Raw genomic sequence first — 17396 nt, 5'->3', positions numbered from 1 at the left:
CTTCTGGGAGCCAGGTCCTCGGTGCTGGCATGATGCAATGTCTGTACCTGTGAGCTGCACACAAATCCACATGGCAACCGAAATAAAATTTCACAACACTGGGACTTCCCTGGTGGCGCAATGGTTAAGAATCTGCCTGCCAATGCAGGGGACACGGGATCGAGCCCTGGTCAGGGAAGATCCCACATGCCGCGGAGTAACTAAGCCCGTGCACCACGACTACTGAGCCTGCGCTCTAGAGCCCACGAGCCACAACTACTGAGCCCACGTGCCACAACTACTGAAGCCCACGTGCCTAGAGCCTGTGCTCCACAACAAGAGCAGCCACTGCAGTGAGAAGCCCGCGCACCACAACGAAGAGTAGTCCCCGCTCACCGCAACTAGAGAAAGCCCGCGCACAGCAACAAAGACCTGATGCAGCCAAAAATAATAAATAAATTAATTAATTTAAAAAAAAACAACACTAAAATTTCACAAAACAACCTGACTTTATTATATGGGATGAACTCCAAAATGTAGGTAAGACCCTCTAACTTGACGTCTCTCCACAAATGGGTCACAGCAAAACCCTGCTCTGTAAATCCCACCCCCGTCCCCATCTCTTTAGCTCCTACTCTCAACACCCTGGTGGGTGTTGCCTCATACATGTGCCTGTGGTGACTCAGTCTTCATTTTTTTTTTTTTTGTTTGCCCTACGCAGGCCTCTCACTGTTGTGGCCTCTCCCATTGCGGAGCACAGGCTCCGGACACACAGCCTCAGCGGCCATGGCTCACGGGCCCAGCCGCTCCGCAGTATGTGGGATCTTCCCGGACCGGGGCACGAACCCGTGTCCCCTGTGTCTGCAGGTTGACTCTCAACCACTGCGCCACCAGGGAAGCCCTCAGTCTTCATTTTGGCTGAGGTTGTCCTTTGCTTTTTTGTTGTTGTTTTTTTTTCTATTTTCTTCTCTCATTTAAAAAAAAATTTTTTTGTTCTAGTATAGTTGCTTTACAATGTTGCATTAGTTTCTACTATACAGCAAAGTGAATCAGCTATACGTATACGAATACCCCCTCTTTTTTGGATTTCCTTCCTGTTTAGGTCACCACAGAGCATTGAGCCGAGTTCCCTGTGCTATACAGTAGGTTCTCATTAGTTATCTATTTTATACATGGTATCAATAGTGTATATATTTCAATCCCAATCTCCCAATTCATCCCACCTCCCACCTTTCCCCTTGGTATCTATACACTTGTTCTCTATGTCTCTGTCTTGATTTCTGTTTTGTAAATAAGATCGCCTGTACCAGTTTTTTCAGATTCCACATATTTGGAATCTGGAGTTTTGTTCCCAGGATTTTTCTGACCCAAGAATGCTAGTTGGAGGTGGTCAGCACTTAGAGTGACAGATGCAGGTGAGGGTTTTGTTGGAGAATGTCCTGTCTTTCCTCTGTCCTGATGCTAGTTCTCTACAGTAGCCAGTGATGTCCAAGGTCATAGTAAGAAGCAGAATAAGGACTGCCACTTTTTGAATGCTCCCTCTGTGCCAGGTCTGTGTCAGACTCTTTCTGTATAGTATAGTATACCACACTCCGTCACAACAACAATCCCATGAACGTGGTAATAGGCCACTTCTGTGCGTTGAGCACGTGTGTTAAGTGCCAGGCTAAGCACTCTGCATGCAACATTGTGTTAAATGTTCTATAATATTATAGGAAGATATCCTTGTCCCCATTTTACAGGTGGAGAAACTGAGGCTCACAGAGGTTAGGAAACCGACTTATGGTTATGCAGTTAATGAGAGAATCTCAGGTTCAAGGGGGATTGTCCTTAACAACTTAGCTTTCCTGATGGGACACTGACCAAACATCTTTGGGGTTTTGGCTGCCCCATTTTTTCTCCCGCAACCATGGTAATTGAGGTCACCTTGCTGTCATCAAAGGGAAAAAAATCCCACTCACAATTCTTATTTATTTGTTTCTTTTTACAATTATTATTTTTTGCACAGAAATCATTTCCCCAAACAGCATAATGATGTAGCTGCCTGCTGCGCTATGGCAGCTGCCACTCTCGGCAGGGGAGTTGCAAAGCTGAAATCGTAATGATGAGAAGACGCTGGTGAACGTGCTGCTTCCTGAGGGAGGGAAGAAGCCCATCGTAAGCTCAGGCCACTGAGGGTTGGCTTGGCAGGGAATGGCTTTCTCCTTCATTGGTTTCTGTGTTTCCCCCTTCATTTCCCTTTTTAAATGTTAGAGCATATCAAATGAGCCCTCTCTCCCTCCAGGGCAGTTTCAGTCTCTTACATTTTTTGGTTGGGCATTCCTGTGGGTTGGTTGTTTTATTTTTATTTTTGGATGATGGATTGAGTAGCGGCATGGAGAGTTTCAAGGTAAGAGAGAGTTTTATTTTTACAGTTTAGGCAAAATCGCAAAAATAAATGAGGCTAAGAGCTCTCTGGCCAAGGCCGTCTCTTTTAGTGCTTGCAGGACTGACCGTTTTGTTGGCCTTCAATAGTTAATTATAATAGGAACCGACACACATGGCGTGCATTATTTAGATCCAGCTTTTAAAAAAAATTTATTGGAGTGTAGTCGATTTACAATGTTGTGCTAGTTTCAGGTGTACAGCAAAGTGAATCAGTTATACATATACGTATGTCCACTCTTTTTTTTTTTAGATTCTTTTCCTATATAGGCCATTACAGAGTATTGCACAGGAGTTCCCTGTGCAATACAGCAGGTTCTTATTGCTTATCTATTTTATATATAGTAGTGTGTGTGGGACTGACATAGATCCAGCTTTAATGCCAGAGTTTGGGCTAAGGCAGACTTTCCAAATCAAGTATTTTTGCCAGAAGTGACAAATTTCCCTTCCCAGAGTAGATCAGATGCTGATGGGAACAGATGGCCTTCTGTCCTCTCCCTGCCCCACCAGAGCTTTTCTGCCAGGCCAGCCTTTCTCTGCTACTTCCCTTCCCACCCTAAGGTGTTAGCATCCCCTTACCACATGAGTTTTGTTGTTTGTTACTGCACCCACCAGAGTCACAATAACTCCTTTCTTTAAGAAGTCCTGGCTGGCCTGATAAAGGCAGCAGCCTCCAGAGACTTAAAAAGAGCTTGTCCATTTATGTTTCTGAAAAGCCCTCGCCTGTGTTAAAAGTTTCTCTGTGCACATATGTGTCAGGGAATGTTTCCTTGGGCTCCAAGACTGTATTTCTTGGCCAAAGGGAAAGTGCAGTCTGTATACTTAAAAATCTGAAATCTGAGATGATCTTTACATGATCAATGGCTTGTCGGTTTGGTTCGGCCACATCTTCCATATTGTCAGCTTTGATTAAATTTGCTGTTCTGCCTTTTCACCATTCCACCCTCCCTCCCCGGCTCCCCACCCACCCGGGACTCTCCGACCTGTCCCAGGTACCTGGTATCCAGAACTGGCAGTTATGGTCCGTCTCTCCTTAACACGAGGTTGAAGGGTATCCCAGGTGGTAAGCAGAAGGAGGGAGGACCCAGAAGTGAATGGGGGCATTTCCATGGTGATCCTGTTCTAGCTCCTGGAGAGAAAGAAAAAGAAGGCAGAGTTTTGAGCAGAGTGAAAACAAAAAAATACATTTTTTCCCTCTGCTTATTCCTGACCAGTACTAACTTCGGGCTGTTTTGAGCTGGAATCCTTGGTCATATCATGGGGACGAGCTAGAGGGCATGTTCTAACATTCTTTCCCTAATAAGATAGAGAATTGTTGACAAATGCTTTTTGGTTTAAGGGCTTATCCATATGAGCTTTTTTTGCGGTACGCGGGCCTCTCACTGCTGCGGCCTCTCCCACCAAGGCTCCGGACGCGCAGGCTCAGCGGCCATGGCTCACGGGCCCAGCCGCTCCGCGGCATGTGGGATCTTCCCGGACTGGGGCACGAACCCATGTCCCCTGCATCGGCAGGCGGACTCTCAACCACTGCGCCACCAGGGAAGCCCCATATGAGCTTTTGAGGGAACCTTTCATTATTATATTCATTGATGAGGAAAATGGAAAGGCAGGTTCTGAAATAATCATCCCAAGGCTTAAATGAGGTATTTCTTTTTATAAAAATCAAAATTGTCTGGGCTGAGATTCTAATCAATGGTAGGAATGGGTCACGGTTGCCTAGTAGTCTTGTTTGCGTCCCGGTGTACACATTTAACCTTTGGTTAGTTAGTGGCCATTTAAACAACAGACCCATACCTTAAAGGCAAGAATGTTCAAGACCCAGGAAACAGTGGAGGTCATGAGGAACCAAGCAATTGGTCCAGAAGGGGCAATGCCCAGTAGACAAAATGAAATACATAGACATGGACTCATCTAACTAGGGGCCCTAGATCACTGGATGTTCCATCCTTTCTTGTCAGTCTTGAAGGTGGAGTGTTTGGGGGCAAGGGGCGTGTGCAGAGCTGAATACATATCAGCAGGGCTTTTAGGGGTTTGGTGCTGATTATTTAGAAGTCAGAGACTCAGTGTGGAGTAGTCTAGAGAGAAAGAAGCACAATGAAGGAAGCCTTTATACATTAAAGCCATAGGCTCAGACAAATAGTACACATGCCCGTGCAACATTACAAAGAAGAGAGACCTGGAAGAAGTGAATGGACAACTTTCATCCATCGAAAAGTGGCAACGTATTTTCCTGATTGGAATATTCATTGACAAAGCACTTTAATTTCCAGTCGTTTTCAGAGTTAAGGTGGAGGTGAACAGTGCACGCTGCAGTGATAGCATGGTGGTGTTGAGCTCACGAGGTTGAATTAGGCGACTCTGGGTCGTCTGCTCCTTTTCTGTGAAATCACCCGAGTGGGTACAGGTGTACAGTATGGGTCTGCTTCATCGTGTTCATTGCACTGAACCCAGGAGTTGAAATGAGCCATAAGGAAGAAAACTCTGTTGCTTTGGTTTCTGTTTAGGAGTTTGTAATCGACACACCATGCGAAAATGCTGAGAAGATGTACATTGGAAACGCCGTGTACGGGAATTATGCAGCAGTCCTGGCCCAGCTCATCATAAACGGAAGATCTCAAGGTTTGTTACCGACACAGAAACCTAGGATATTTCCCTTTACTAGTACTATTCTCCTGTGAGTACTTTACACAGAAAACCCATCTCAGAGGGCTGTTTCTACCTTGTAAAAAAATTCAGCACTAACATTAACATTATCTCCTAAGTATACATGATGAGACGATTTATCATTACATTCAACATTAGACACTATAATAGGCAGTGCACAGTCATAGAACAAAATGAATTTCAAGATCAACATAATGGTACAGTGTCCCAGGAAATGAGCAAAGCTTTGATCATATCTTTAGAGACCTTAGTGTCTCTTCACCTTCCTTAGGACCCCACTGTTTCATCGTTCCTGTCCGCGATGAAAATGGAAGCATGTACCCAGGAGCGACAGCTATTGGTATGATGTATAAAGAAGGTGAGTCCCCAGGTGACCCCTCTCCCACCCTTCTTTGCACTTCCTGCCTGTTCCCTACCCCACCCAGTGAGAATCTAACCTAACTCACGAAAGCAGTGAAGGCAGAGCAGACTCTGGTTTTGAAGCCTGGTTAGTCTTCTGTGTATGGCAGTTAGAGAAGGTTGCAGACTGCCATTTATGAACGCGCATTGGTCCCGTTTCTCCCAGCCTCTCGTGTTTACTAGTCCTGAGGCAGCTCTGTCCCCAGCTGTTTCGTCTCCTCTCTCCTTCTGGGCCCTCAGAGGGCAGGTTGAGGTTCTCTCTTTCATGGCCCAGAGCCACCAGCCTCAGTGGGTCCTAAGGATTGCCTCTGTGGACTGGTTTGCTAGGGCTGTTGTACTCACACTGAGTGGCTTAAACAACAGAAATGTATCAACTCACAATTGTGGCGGCTACGAGTCCGAGGTCAAGGTGTCAGGGGAGTTGGTTCTGAGGGCTGGGATGGGGAGGGTATTCTCCAGACCTCTCTCCTTAGCTTGTACGTGGCCATCGTCATGTTCACATGGCATGCTCCCTGTGTGCCTGTCTGTGTCCAAGTTCCTCTTTTTTATAAGGACACCGGTCATTTGAATGAGGGCCCACAAATGCCCTCATTTTAACTTGATCGCCTCTGTACAGACCCTTTCTCCAAATAAGGTTACATTCACGGGTACTAGGGGTGAAGACTGCAACATATGAATCTTGGGGGAGACACAATGCAACCCAGAATGCTTGGTGAGAGCAGGCCATGCCTGTGGGCTCCACTGGTTATCCCCAGCCAAGTGAAGCCAAAAACGCAGGTAGGGGGAGAAGGGAAAAAAGAGAGAAGAAAGAGCAGAGGAGAAGGGGGAGGAGACGATCCTTTGGAGGATGGGGCTAAGCTCACCCTGGCCCTGTAGGGATACTGAGTACCGCGTGCCTGCAGGAATGGGCTGCAAGTGCTTTAGGTGACTGAGGCCCTGATCCCTTGAAAACACCTGGCGTGTCAAGTGCTGTTGAGGGTAGAGAGCTCACCCAGCCCTCGTGAAGTGGCGCCAGGCATTCATGACACTGGCAAACCCAGAAAGTCTGAGCTGGTCTCCTTGTAAGCTCGTAAGTACCACCGTGACCTTGTTCAGGGGTGATGTTCTAAATAAGACCTGCGCTAGAAAAAGATCTTTTCTCCCAGAGTAAGTCTCCCTAAGTGTGAGATGAACAAAAAATAGACCCCAGATTCCGACAGGCGTCCTGAGGAAATGGGTCTGGCAGATTTCAAGAAACTTCTTGGGAGGTGGTCACCCTACCCACCCACTGCTGTCTCTCTGGCCGTTTCCCAATGTCTTCTAGGCATTTGCTGTCACAAATTCACCCTGTGTTCTGGGGAGGAAGCACCGAGAAGGGGGAGGAATTTGAGTTCTGCGTCACTGGGGGGCGTAAGGGGCTTTCCTCCTCCTCTGTGTTCAGTCTGATGTTCTTTCAGTTGCCTAGAATTCTCCCTTTTCTAGTCACAGCAACTGCTCAGGTGGGAAGCTGTGTCCCCGCCAGACCCCACCCCCCAGCTGGCCTCAGAGCAGGTGGGCTGCACAGAGGGTCTAGCATTTTCTCCTCTATTCTTGGTAGGGAGGCGGGGGCTGGAGAAGCAGGTACCACTCTTCATGGAAACAAGCAAACAGCATCCCCACCCCAAATAAGAAAGCAGCAACAGTTCTGGAAGTGAGATAAAGGGCTTTGCGTTTTAGCAGCGACAGACCTGGGAAGTGGCCCGGACAGTATTTCTGATGCACATAAACTTGTCCCCCTACAGCTCCATTTCCCGTCTGCTCTCTCTAGGTCTGCATGGTGTTGATACCGGGATTCTGAGATTTGACAAGGTTCGGATACCAAGGGAGAAACTGCTGGATAAGTGAGTAGTTGTCTCCTTAACTCGGACTTGCTGTGCGTGGGAGCCCTTTGCCCTCCTTCCCAGGCCTGTTTCCTGGGTCTCATGCGCTGTACATCCAGAGTGTCTTCTCATAGCCTCTCCTACAATTTTACTGACAATTAATTGAGAAATGTAGATAAGCAAATCAAAAAAAATTAAAATTATCCCAAACGCTATCACCCAGATACAATGTTTGTTATACTTTCATATATAACACTTTAGACTTGTCTCTGTGAGGTTATATCTAATGAGAGAGAGAGATGTTTGATTTTCACTGAATGAGGTCCACTTAGAAATTCTATTTTTTATAACTTGTAATTTCTGTTTAACATTATATGTCCAGTGTTTCTGTGCAACAGTAAATACACATAGGCATTATCATTTTTATTTTTATTTATTTTATTTTTGGCTGTGTTAGGTCTTCGTTGCTGTGCACAGGCTTTCTCTAGTTAGGGCGAGCGGGGGCTACTCTTCATTGCGGTGCGCGGGCTTCTCATCGTGGTGGCTTTTCTTGTTGCGGAGCACGGGCTCTAGGCACGCAGGCTTCAGTAGTTGTGGCACACGGGCTCAGTAGTTGTGGCTCGCGGGCTCTAGAGTGCGGGCTCAGTAGTTGTGGCGCACGGGCTTTGTTGCTCCGCGGCATGCGGGATCTTCCCGGACCAGGGATAGAACCCATGACCCCTTCATTGGCAGGTGGATTCTTAAACACTGCGCCACCAGGAGGCCCCTATCATTTTTAATATTGCCATAATAGACTGTTAAATGATCTATAAGTTATGTACGAATCCCTTATTGTTGATATTTCGATTATTTCCTTAAAAATTTTTTTTTTTGGTTATCATAAAATAATTGGTGTTATTGCCTCCTTTGTGGATGACAGGAGATAAGGTACCATCCTTCTGCTTCAGAGGCTGTTCTAACCAGTACTGATTGGATAATATCAGAGGTGCTTAGTGTCATTTCCCAGCATCGCTCAGTGAGGTCAGATGGGTGAAAGAACGAGATGAAGTTTGCTTCTACAAGTGCATTCCAGGGATGGACCCCCAGGGGTTCACTATGCTCTTTGCAGAGGCTAAGAAACACCGATTAACTTTACTTTTCTCAGCAGCATTTCATGTATCCAATAAAAATCCTGAACTACAGTGATATTTAAATTTGTGAAGAAGCAAGCCATCAGACTTGCTGCTTGCTTTCCTGTAGATTTTCCTTTAACACTTTACTCCTTTTTACTTTTTATTTTAATTAATTTTTATTGGAATATAGTTGATTTACAATGTTGTGTTAGTTTCAGGTGTACAGCAAAGTGAATCAGTTATGCATATACATATATCCACTCTTTTAGATTCTGTTCCCATATAGGTCATTACAGAGTATTGAGTAGAGTTCTCTGTGCTATACAGTAGGTTCTTATTAGCTATCTACTTTATATATAGTAGTGTGTATATGTCACTCCCAGTCTCCCAGTTTATCCCTCTCCTCCCTTTCACCCCTGATAACCATAAGTTTGTTTTCTACATCTGTGACTCTATTTCTGTTTTGTAGATAGGTTCATTTGTACCATTCTTTAAGATTCCACATATAAGTGATATCATGTGTTATTTGTCTTTGTCTGACTTCACTTAGTATGGCAATCTCTAGGTCCATCCATGTTGCTGCAAATGGCATTATTTCGTTCTTTTTTTATGGCCGAGTAATATTCCATTGCATATATGTACCACATCTTCTTTATCCATTCCTCTGTTGATGGGCATTTAGGTTGCTTCCATGTCCTGGCTACTGTAAATAGTGCTGCAATGAACACTGGGGTAACTTTACTCCTTTTTACTGCCTGCAAGTTCTTGCCAGTAAATAAACGTCACAGATGCCAAAAGTTTAAGGAAGATATGGTGGAAACAAACTTAAAATGGACCAAATTCTGGTTGACATTTTTCCCTCTGGGAATTGGTAAGAAATGAAATGGAAACAACAGAAGCATCTTTGTAGTTGTCCTGGTGGGTGATGAAGGCCCCAGGCCTCCTCAGGAATGACCAGTGCCCATGCCAGCAAATCATAGGACCACCAGCCTTCCCCAGAGGTGCCTGTACCTTTCCTGGTGACTAATCAGCATCACTCCACTCCTGGAGATGGGGAAGAGGGAAGGAAAGCCATAGATTTGGAGCTCTCCATTTTTCACCCATACTAACAGGATCTTAGTGGATTGGACAGTCCTCGGCCAGAACCTGGACCCACGGGCTTAGCATTCATCCAATGCACTAGGGATTAGAAAGTCAGATTCAACCAGAAAGAAAAATGATAGGGAGCTACACGGTCTGTAGAAAATATGAGAATATATAGAATATTCTTTGGTAAGCAAGATTTGAGCCATTCCATAGGTATTTAAGAGCCATTCCATAGGTATTTAAGCTGCCCCCCAAATACTACAGCAGAGGCAACACACTTTGAGGGTGTTGGTTTATCATTTGATCAGAAAGGGGTCTGTAAGCAGATGTACAGATTCAATGAAATTCCTGTCAAAATCCCAGCTGCCTTTTTTTTTTTTTTTGAAAAAACTGAGAAACTGGTTCTAAAATTTATATGGAAATGCAAGAGACTCAGACTACCCAAAACAATCTTGATAAAGGAGAACAAAGTAGGAGGACTCACATCCCTGATTTGAAAAATTACTACAAATCTACAGTTATCAAGATAGTGTGGAATTGGCATAAGGCTAGATGTATGGACAATGGAATAGATAGAGGATCTAGAGATAAATCCTTTCACTTATGGTCAATTGATACTCAACAAGGGTGACAAGATAATTTAATGGGGAAAAATGGTCTTCTCAACAAATGGTGCTGGCACAACTGGATATCATAAGCATGAAGTTGGACCTTTACCTCATATGATACACAAAAATTAACACAAGATGGATCACAGATCTAAATGGTAAGAGCTAAAAGTATAAAACTCATAAAAGAAAACATAGGTGCTGGGACTTCCCTGGTGGTCCAGTGGTTAAGACTCCACACTCCCAATGCAGGGGGCCCAGGTTCGATCCCTGGTCAGGGAACTAGATCTCTCATGCCTCAACTAAGAGTCCACACGCCGCAACTAAGACCCAGGCAGCCAAATAAATAAATATTAAAAAAAAGAAGACATAGGTATAAATCTTTGTGACCTTGTTTAGGCAATGATTTCTTAGGTGTGACACCAAAAGCACAAGGAATCAAAGAAAAAATAGATAAATTGGACGTCATCAAAATTAAAAAACTTGTGCAGCAAAGGACACTATGAAGAAAGTGAAAAGACAATCCACAGAGTGGGAGAAAATATTTGCAAATCTTATATATCATAAGAACCTAGTATCCAGACTGTAAAAGGAACTATATTACAGCTCAACAGTAAGAAGACACATGACCCAATTAAAAATGGGCAAAAACATGAATAGACACTTATCCAAAGAAGATATTGAAATGGCTAATAAGCACATCAATATCACTGTCGTTAAGGAAATGCCAATGAAAACCACAGTGAAGTACCACTTTGCGCTCCCTTCATGGCTGTAGTAAAAGAAACAAATGATAACGAGTGTTGGTGAGGGTGAGGAGAAACTGGAGCCCTCATCCATTGCTGGGGGGGATGTAAACTGGTGTGTTCAACCTGGAGAAGAATTTGGCCATTCTTCAAAAGTTGAACGTCTTCATAGGACCTAGCAATTCTACTCCTCGGTCTTTACGAAGACGTTGTCTACAAGAGAACTGAAAATATATATCCACACAAAAACTTGTGTACAAATGTTCATAACAGTTATTCATAAGAGCCAAAAAAAGTGGAAACAGCACAAATATCCATCAACTGATGAATGGATAAACAACATAAGGTATATCCATACAATGGAACATCATTTGGCCATAAAAAGAAATGAAGTACCGATACATGTTACAACATGCGTGAACCTTGAAAACAGTGTGTCAAGTGAAAGAAGCCAGACACAAAGGCCACACACTGTATGCTACTACTTATGTGAAATGTCCAGAAGAGACAAATCCATAGAGTTAGAAAGTAGATTAATGGTTGCCGGGTTCTGGAGGGTAGGGGGTATGGGACAGGACTGCTAATGGTATGGGGTTTCTTTTTGGGGTGATGAAATGCTTTGAAATTGGATAGTGGTCATGGTTGTACAACTTCGTGAATATACTAAAAACTGTAGAACTGTACACTTTAAAAAGGTGAAGTTTATGGTAAATGATTTGTATCTCAACAACAAAAAAGTAGATTAGGGGCTTCCCTAGTGGTGCAGTGGTTGAGCGTCCGCCTGCCGATGCAGGGGACGCGGGTTCGCGCCCCGGTCCAGGAAGATCCCACGTGCTGCAGAGTGGCTGGGCCCATGAGCCATGGCCGCTGAGTCTGCGCATCTGGAGCCCGTGCTCCGCAACGGGAGAGGCCACAACAGTGAGAGGCCCGCGTAACACACACACACACACACACACACACACACACACACATACACACACACACAAAGTGGATTGATGTGCAGTCTTTACAGCCAGGCTCTGGTGTTGGTTTGATGATGGCAGTCCTCATGCCTCTCTTTGTCAGAGTCCACTGCTGAGTTGCAGGGTAGTAGTGGCGGGAAATCTGCTCTTACTTTCCATGAGTTGAGCCTTTCTCAGCATCTCCTGGGGAGGCACTTGTCCTGCTCCCCACACTGCTGCCTTGTGAGGGAGGATCCAGGATGGGGAACCCTGTGTGTGCTCGTGGGAGCCACCTGACCTCATTTCTAGGCACCATGTTCTTCTCTTACATGAACCCCATCTCTCTTTTCCACCTGCCTCTCCCCCACTGTAGGTTTGGTTCTGTGGCTCCAGATGGGCAGTACCACTCCCCCATTAAGGACAAGAGTGCAAGATTCAATGCCATGTTGGCGGTGCTGACCCGTTCGAGACTGGCTGTGACTTTCCAAGCTACAGGCTCTATGAAGGTAACTGACTCTGATGTTAATTTCCCTTGCTGTTTATTCTCTGCCTGTCCCAGGGGTGGGTAACAATGTCAGGAGTTGAGCTGCCTGAGCCACGGTTGGTGTAAGGTGGCCTGGGTTGCTGGTTAGATGCTAGCGAGTGCCAGTTGGCGCTGCACAGAGGACCTTTCTGCAGCCTTCTTACCATGGGGTCCCATCCCCCCGCATCCCAGATGTGTGCTGCTGATTACGCTGGGTGGAACATAGGTGTTGCGGCAACAGGGCCACTAAAGATGGTCCCGGGAGAATTGGTTGTTCAGAACAGACACATCTTCTGGAAAAGCAGCTAAGAGCTGACTCGTGGCTAAGGGCCCGTGTGCCTTGGCTGAATTCACTGGGGGCACTGATGCTTGCACGGCTGTTGGCGTGTGACAGTCACCATCACAGGCAGGAGTTCATGAGGCCAGACCTCCAGAAGCCAACTCTGCCTCCCATCTCCTCCCGCCCCCTCCTCTGTCTTGGTTTGGAAAAAGCAGCCAGGAGAGAAGAGCTCTGGAAGGCTGCCTGCTCCTCGAGGCACTGCACTGTCTGTTCTCTGGTCCCTCCCCATCTCTGTATCTCTTAAGCTCCACTGAGCTTGGGGAAGCTGGAAGGAGAATTAACGTACCCGTGAATATCCATCTGTGGCTTGAACCCAGATTCTCCATCAAGAAGGAATAAGTTTCATTCACCTGACTCCAGGCCTGACATCAGTGTGCAGCCACCTGAAAGGCAGGAAAATCCTTCCTTTCTCCCTTCTGCCGGGTCTGCACTGCTCACAGGAAGCCTGCCTGACCGAGCTGTCTCATGTGGTGCCCTTCCCGTCAGCGGGTGCAGCTGTGACCCTCAGTCCTGAGCCAGTGACCATCTGCCTGCCCGTGGGCGCTGCTTTATGTGCTTGTTTTCGGTGCTCTTCAAAGTGAGTGGGGTGCGTATTCAGTTCTGAAGACCCATGTCCACAGTGGCTCAGCGGGTCTCAGCTGAACCGGCTGAGTCAGTGAGGCCCCAGGAGAGCCTCAGGATGCAGGCCCAGGGGTGAGGCCAAGGTGCTGGCACAGCGGCAAAGTACGGAGGAAAATACTGCTTCCAAGTCTGTGATAGACACTGTTTCAGCCATTTTCCAGACTCCAGAAGGAGGCAAGAGGAGAGAAAGCAGACGAGCCCAGAATTGCACCGTAGAGAAGATGGGACAGAAATCTGATCAGGGTTCTGTGAAGCGGGGACAGCCGTATCTGCACAATAGCCCCTCTGATCACAGCAGCCTCAGGGCCCCTCTGAGGAGAGTGCTGGTGAATATTAAAACCACATGCTGGTTCGTGGCTCTAAAGGTGCTGTAGAAACCCTGTGCTGTTACGTTTTGGAGTGGGTGATGTCGTGTGAAGGATGTCCACACTGCCAGGGACCGGTCCGCCCATTCAGGCCAGTGGTGGAGTCCTGGGGGGCAGGCATAGGGTGGTGTAGATGGGGCACGGGGGGGCCTTCTGGGAGAGACTTGATTTCTAAGTATCAGTAGATCTGGAGCAGTGGGGTGGGGAGAGAGGACACAGAGTGGCTGATTTTTAAAAGGCACCCCTTCTCCGTTTTCCTGAGCATTATCAAGGGGCCGGCCCCTGCCAAATCCGGAGTGTCTGGGGAAGAGGGCACATTTGGATCAATTCCTTTTTGGGCATCTGACACACACATTTCGTTCCTGGCAATGTACAGGCCTTATCAAGATCGTGGGCTCTGAAATCAGAGAACCCTGGGCTCAAACCTCAGCCTGGATGTGACCAGCCATGGGGGCATGGGCAGATCAGTAGCCTTCTTTAAGCCTCAGTTTCTTCATTTGTAAAATGGGCCTTCTGATGATGGTGAGGCCTGGGTGAGGATGTGAGTGCGTTGCTGGCACAGAACAAGGGCCCCGTCGCTCAGAGCTGTTGCTGATGTGATGGCAGCTCCCGCTGCTGTTACTGGGGAGATAGGCATTGGCTATGGGAAAGGAGTAAATGGGCTTTTCCATGAAACAAATGCCTGGAGTCCTGGCCTCCAGGCAGCCAGGCGATCTGAGACGTTTTGCAGAGGTGCTTGGTGTCCCTTGGATTCCTGAGTATCTGAAGCGAAACACAATGGGCATGAGTCGGCACCTGCCCTGTTTGGGAGGTGGGTTTGCCCGGTGACGGGGAGACCCCTCGCAGAGCTGGACGGGCCTCAGACCCATGTGGTCCAGATACGGCCGATGTGTCATCCCTCACGGACCCTGGCCGCTGTGATCTCATCGAGAGCATCTCTGGCGAGGATGATCTCACCAGCTTTTTGGCAGCTCCCTCCCCTCCTACAGCTTAAACACAGGACAGATGCTTTCTCAGCTGAAACCTGAGAAGGTCCTGCTTTTTCTGTGCTCGCTGATGAGTGGAAAACGGATCCCTTTCTCCAAAGGGCATTCCTCCTGTGTTAGAAAACTGTCGCTGTGGCTCCCCACGGTGACGTTTGCTCAAGGCCAGCACGCCTGGTCATTTTAAACTCTGCCCAGATGTGTTTTTTCCCCCCATGGTTATCTCTCATTTTCATAGCGTTTCTCAATATCTTCAGATTTTCTCTTAAAGTCTTGCTGTAATAGCCATGCTTTCCTTTGTGCCCCAAATGCCATGTCTGATTAAATGATTAGCAGAGACAAAAGGAAAAGGAAACTAAGACATTTGGCAGGAGCTGGGGGGGGGGGGGATGCGCATTGAGAGAACTCTGCAGCCGAAGTTGGGGTGGGGGGGGTGCTGAGAAGCCTTTTCTGAAGGAGGAAGGAAGCTGGGGAGATTCACGGTGGGTTTGGAGGCAGAAGTAGAGGAAATGTGAAATGTACATGAGGTCTAGCCCAGAGTTTGGGGTCGATTTTGCATGGAAATAATATTCTAGCATAAGGCAAGCTGGTGCCCACTTTCAAAAGAGTCTCCCTAATCCTTTAAGTAGGTGTTACTCCGTAGCCGGGTCCCACCCTCAGGGTTTCGGATGCAGCAGCTCTGGGGTGCGGCCAGAGAATCTGCATTTCTACCCGGTGATGCTGAGGTTACCGGTCCAGGACCGCCGTTGGAGACACTGCACAGAACAGACGGATGCAGTTTTAAATTCCTGGCCCCATCCCAGCCACCCTGTCACCCTCTGTGGCCTCACAGTGCCTCCAGGATCAAGACACATTCTCTTCCAGTTTCCAGTGCCTTCCACGACCGACCTCTCACCCCGCCCACCTCGTGCTGCGGTGCAGCCTGGCGAACCCGTCCCCACTTTTCGCCTGGTTAGTTTCCCGGATGTTTCAGAGCTCCGGTAAATGTACCTCCTTCAGAAAGGTCACAGCCCGCAAGCGGTCCCTCTGTCATGTTCCAAGGCTCTGCACTCCCCTTGCAGCGTTTATTGTGGTTATAACCGACTCATGGTGTGATAGGTCTCCCCTGCAAGCCTAAAAGCTCCATGCTGCCAGGGGCCCTGCCGGCCTCGTTCGCTGCCGTGTATTCAGCCTCCCACACAATGCTGGGCACCGAGTAGGTGCACAGCAAATAGGACCTGAAAGAATGGATGAAGAATGAATCAGAATTCACATAGAAAGCACCTGGGTTAGTTCTTAGCGGAGATAAGTTCTCAGTATGTGTTCATTCTGTGCCTCCCCATCGCAACCCCTCAGCCTGTTGCCAGGGTGACCGGGACGGATGTTGCGGCGTCTTCCTTCTAACTCTCTGTGGCTCTTCCGCCCAGAACAAGGTGTCTTCCTTCGTCCTTCCTGTTTGTCCTGTCCCAGGCACTGCCCTTTGTGTCTGCTTCGTATGTACGTGCCGGCTTACGGCGCCAGGAGGGGGCACTGTGTTGGCGCCCGTTTTGCAGTTAGGGATGAGGCCCTGGTGGTCAGGGAGTCACCCGGGGTGGGTGGGCACCTAGCACAGGGTGTCAGCGACACGCAGGGGCCATACTGCAGGGTCTGCGTGTTAAGTACAAGTCAGGAGTCCTGGACTGTCTCTCCAGTTCTGGATCCAGGGATCGCTGAGACCACGCCCACCCTACCGGCTGCTGGAAAGCACGGTTTCTGTGGAGGAAGCTACGGCTTCTCTCGTTTCTTTGAGTGAAATGATCAGCTGGCCCTTGTTTGCCTCGCCTGCTTTTGGCAACTCTGCCGTGTGCTTGGTGAGGTCACAGTTAAAGCGGGGCCCAGATCCCCCGCGGGGTTGGGTGGTTGGCCAGGAGAGCCTGGGGGACTGCAGGCTGAGTCTTTGGGCCTCGCCGGCCAAGGGGACACCCTGCTGAGCACAGATGCTGGAGGCGTCAAGTGACTTTGTTCTGTCAGGATGAGGCCACCACTCCTAACCGCGGGCAGGGAGGAGACCCCACGGCCATGGCGCCCCGCATGGGCTCAGGGTCTGCTGCCACTGGGGAGTAGTGGGCCTGGGGCTTCACTTCAATTTCTCTGAGCTTTTAGTTTTCTCACTGCGTGAAATGAGGCAAAAAAAAAAAAAATCCATCTGATAGAAACATTGTGAAAATTCCATGAGTTAATTCATCTCTTCACCATCACCACCACCACCAAGACTGTTACAAGAAAATAATACTTATTGAGCCTCTATTATAAGCCATGCCTGTCATAAGTACTTTACAGGTGTTAACTCATTTCTCCTCGCACAACTCTGAGAGGGTTCCATTGGTACCCTCACTTCACATATGGGGAAACTGAGGCAGAGGAGGTAAAGGAATTTGCCTGAGGTGGGCACTGACTATGCTTCCTTTGACTTTGGTGGTCCTTGTTACGGTAGTAGATGGTCCCGTGTTTGGAAGGATGGTCCCAGCATGTTGAGCAGATAAGATTGACATGTAGATACTATTAAAAGATGCTGTAGAATTAAGGGGGAACAGGGGCAGCCCGACACAGTGCCTGAATACCTAGGAGCTGGAGGTGCTTGGTCACAGGTGTGAGCTACTGAGTTGGCTGAGTTACAGCTTTGGGTCATGGCAGGCCCCCAGCAGGCCGCTGAGTCCTTGGGTCAGGAGGAACCTCACCACAGGCATTAGGACTGCAGCTGCTGGGAGCCGTGCTTGTCCTTATTGCCTTGTCCCAGTGCCCAGCGCTG

General features: G+C 47.7%; 1 protein-coding gene across 1 annotated transcript in view; it reads left to right on the top strand.

Annotated features, from left to right (window-relative positions):
- The window catches only part of ACOXL (acyl-CoA oxidase like), a gene marked incomplete at its 3' end in the record, with an annotated part of 382726 nt that overhangs the window by 63171 nt on the left and 302159 nt on the right, over positions 1-17396 (top strand). Inside the window, 4 exon segments of the mRNA XM_082852053.1 lie at positions 4908-5022; positions 5339-5425; positions 7253-7325; positions 12171-12303. Of these exon segments, the coding sequence (XP_082708179.1) occupies positions 4908-5022; positions 5339-5425; positions 7253-7325; positions 12171-12303 (408 nt within the window).

Source organism: Leucopleurus acutus, assembly GCF_964270905.1.
Source record: "Leucopleurus acutus genome assembly, chromosome: 12".
Lineage (NCBI taxonomy): Eukaryota > Metazoa > Chordata > Mammalia > Artiodactyla > Delphinidae > Leucopleurus > Leucopleurus acutus.
This window is presented reverse-complemented; position numbering and strand designations above follow the sequence as displayed.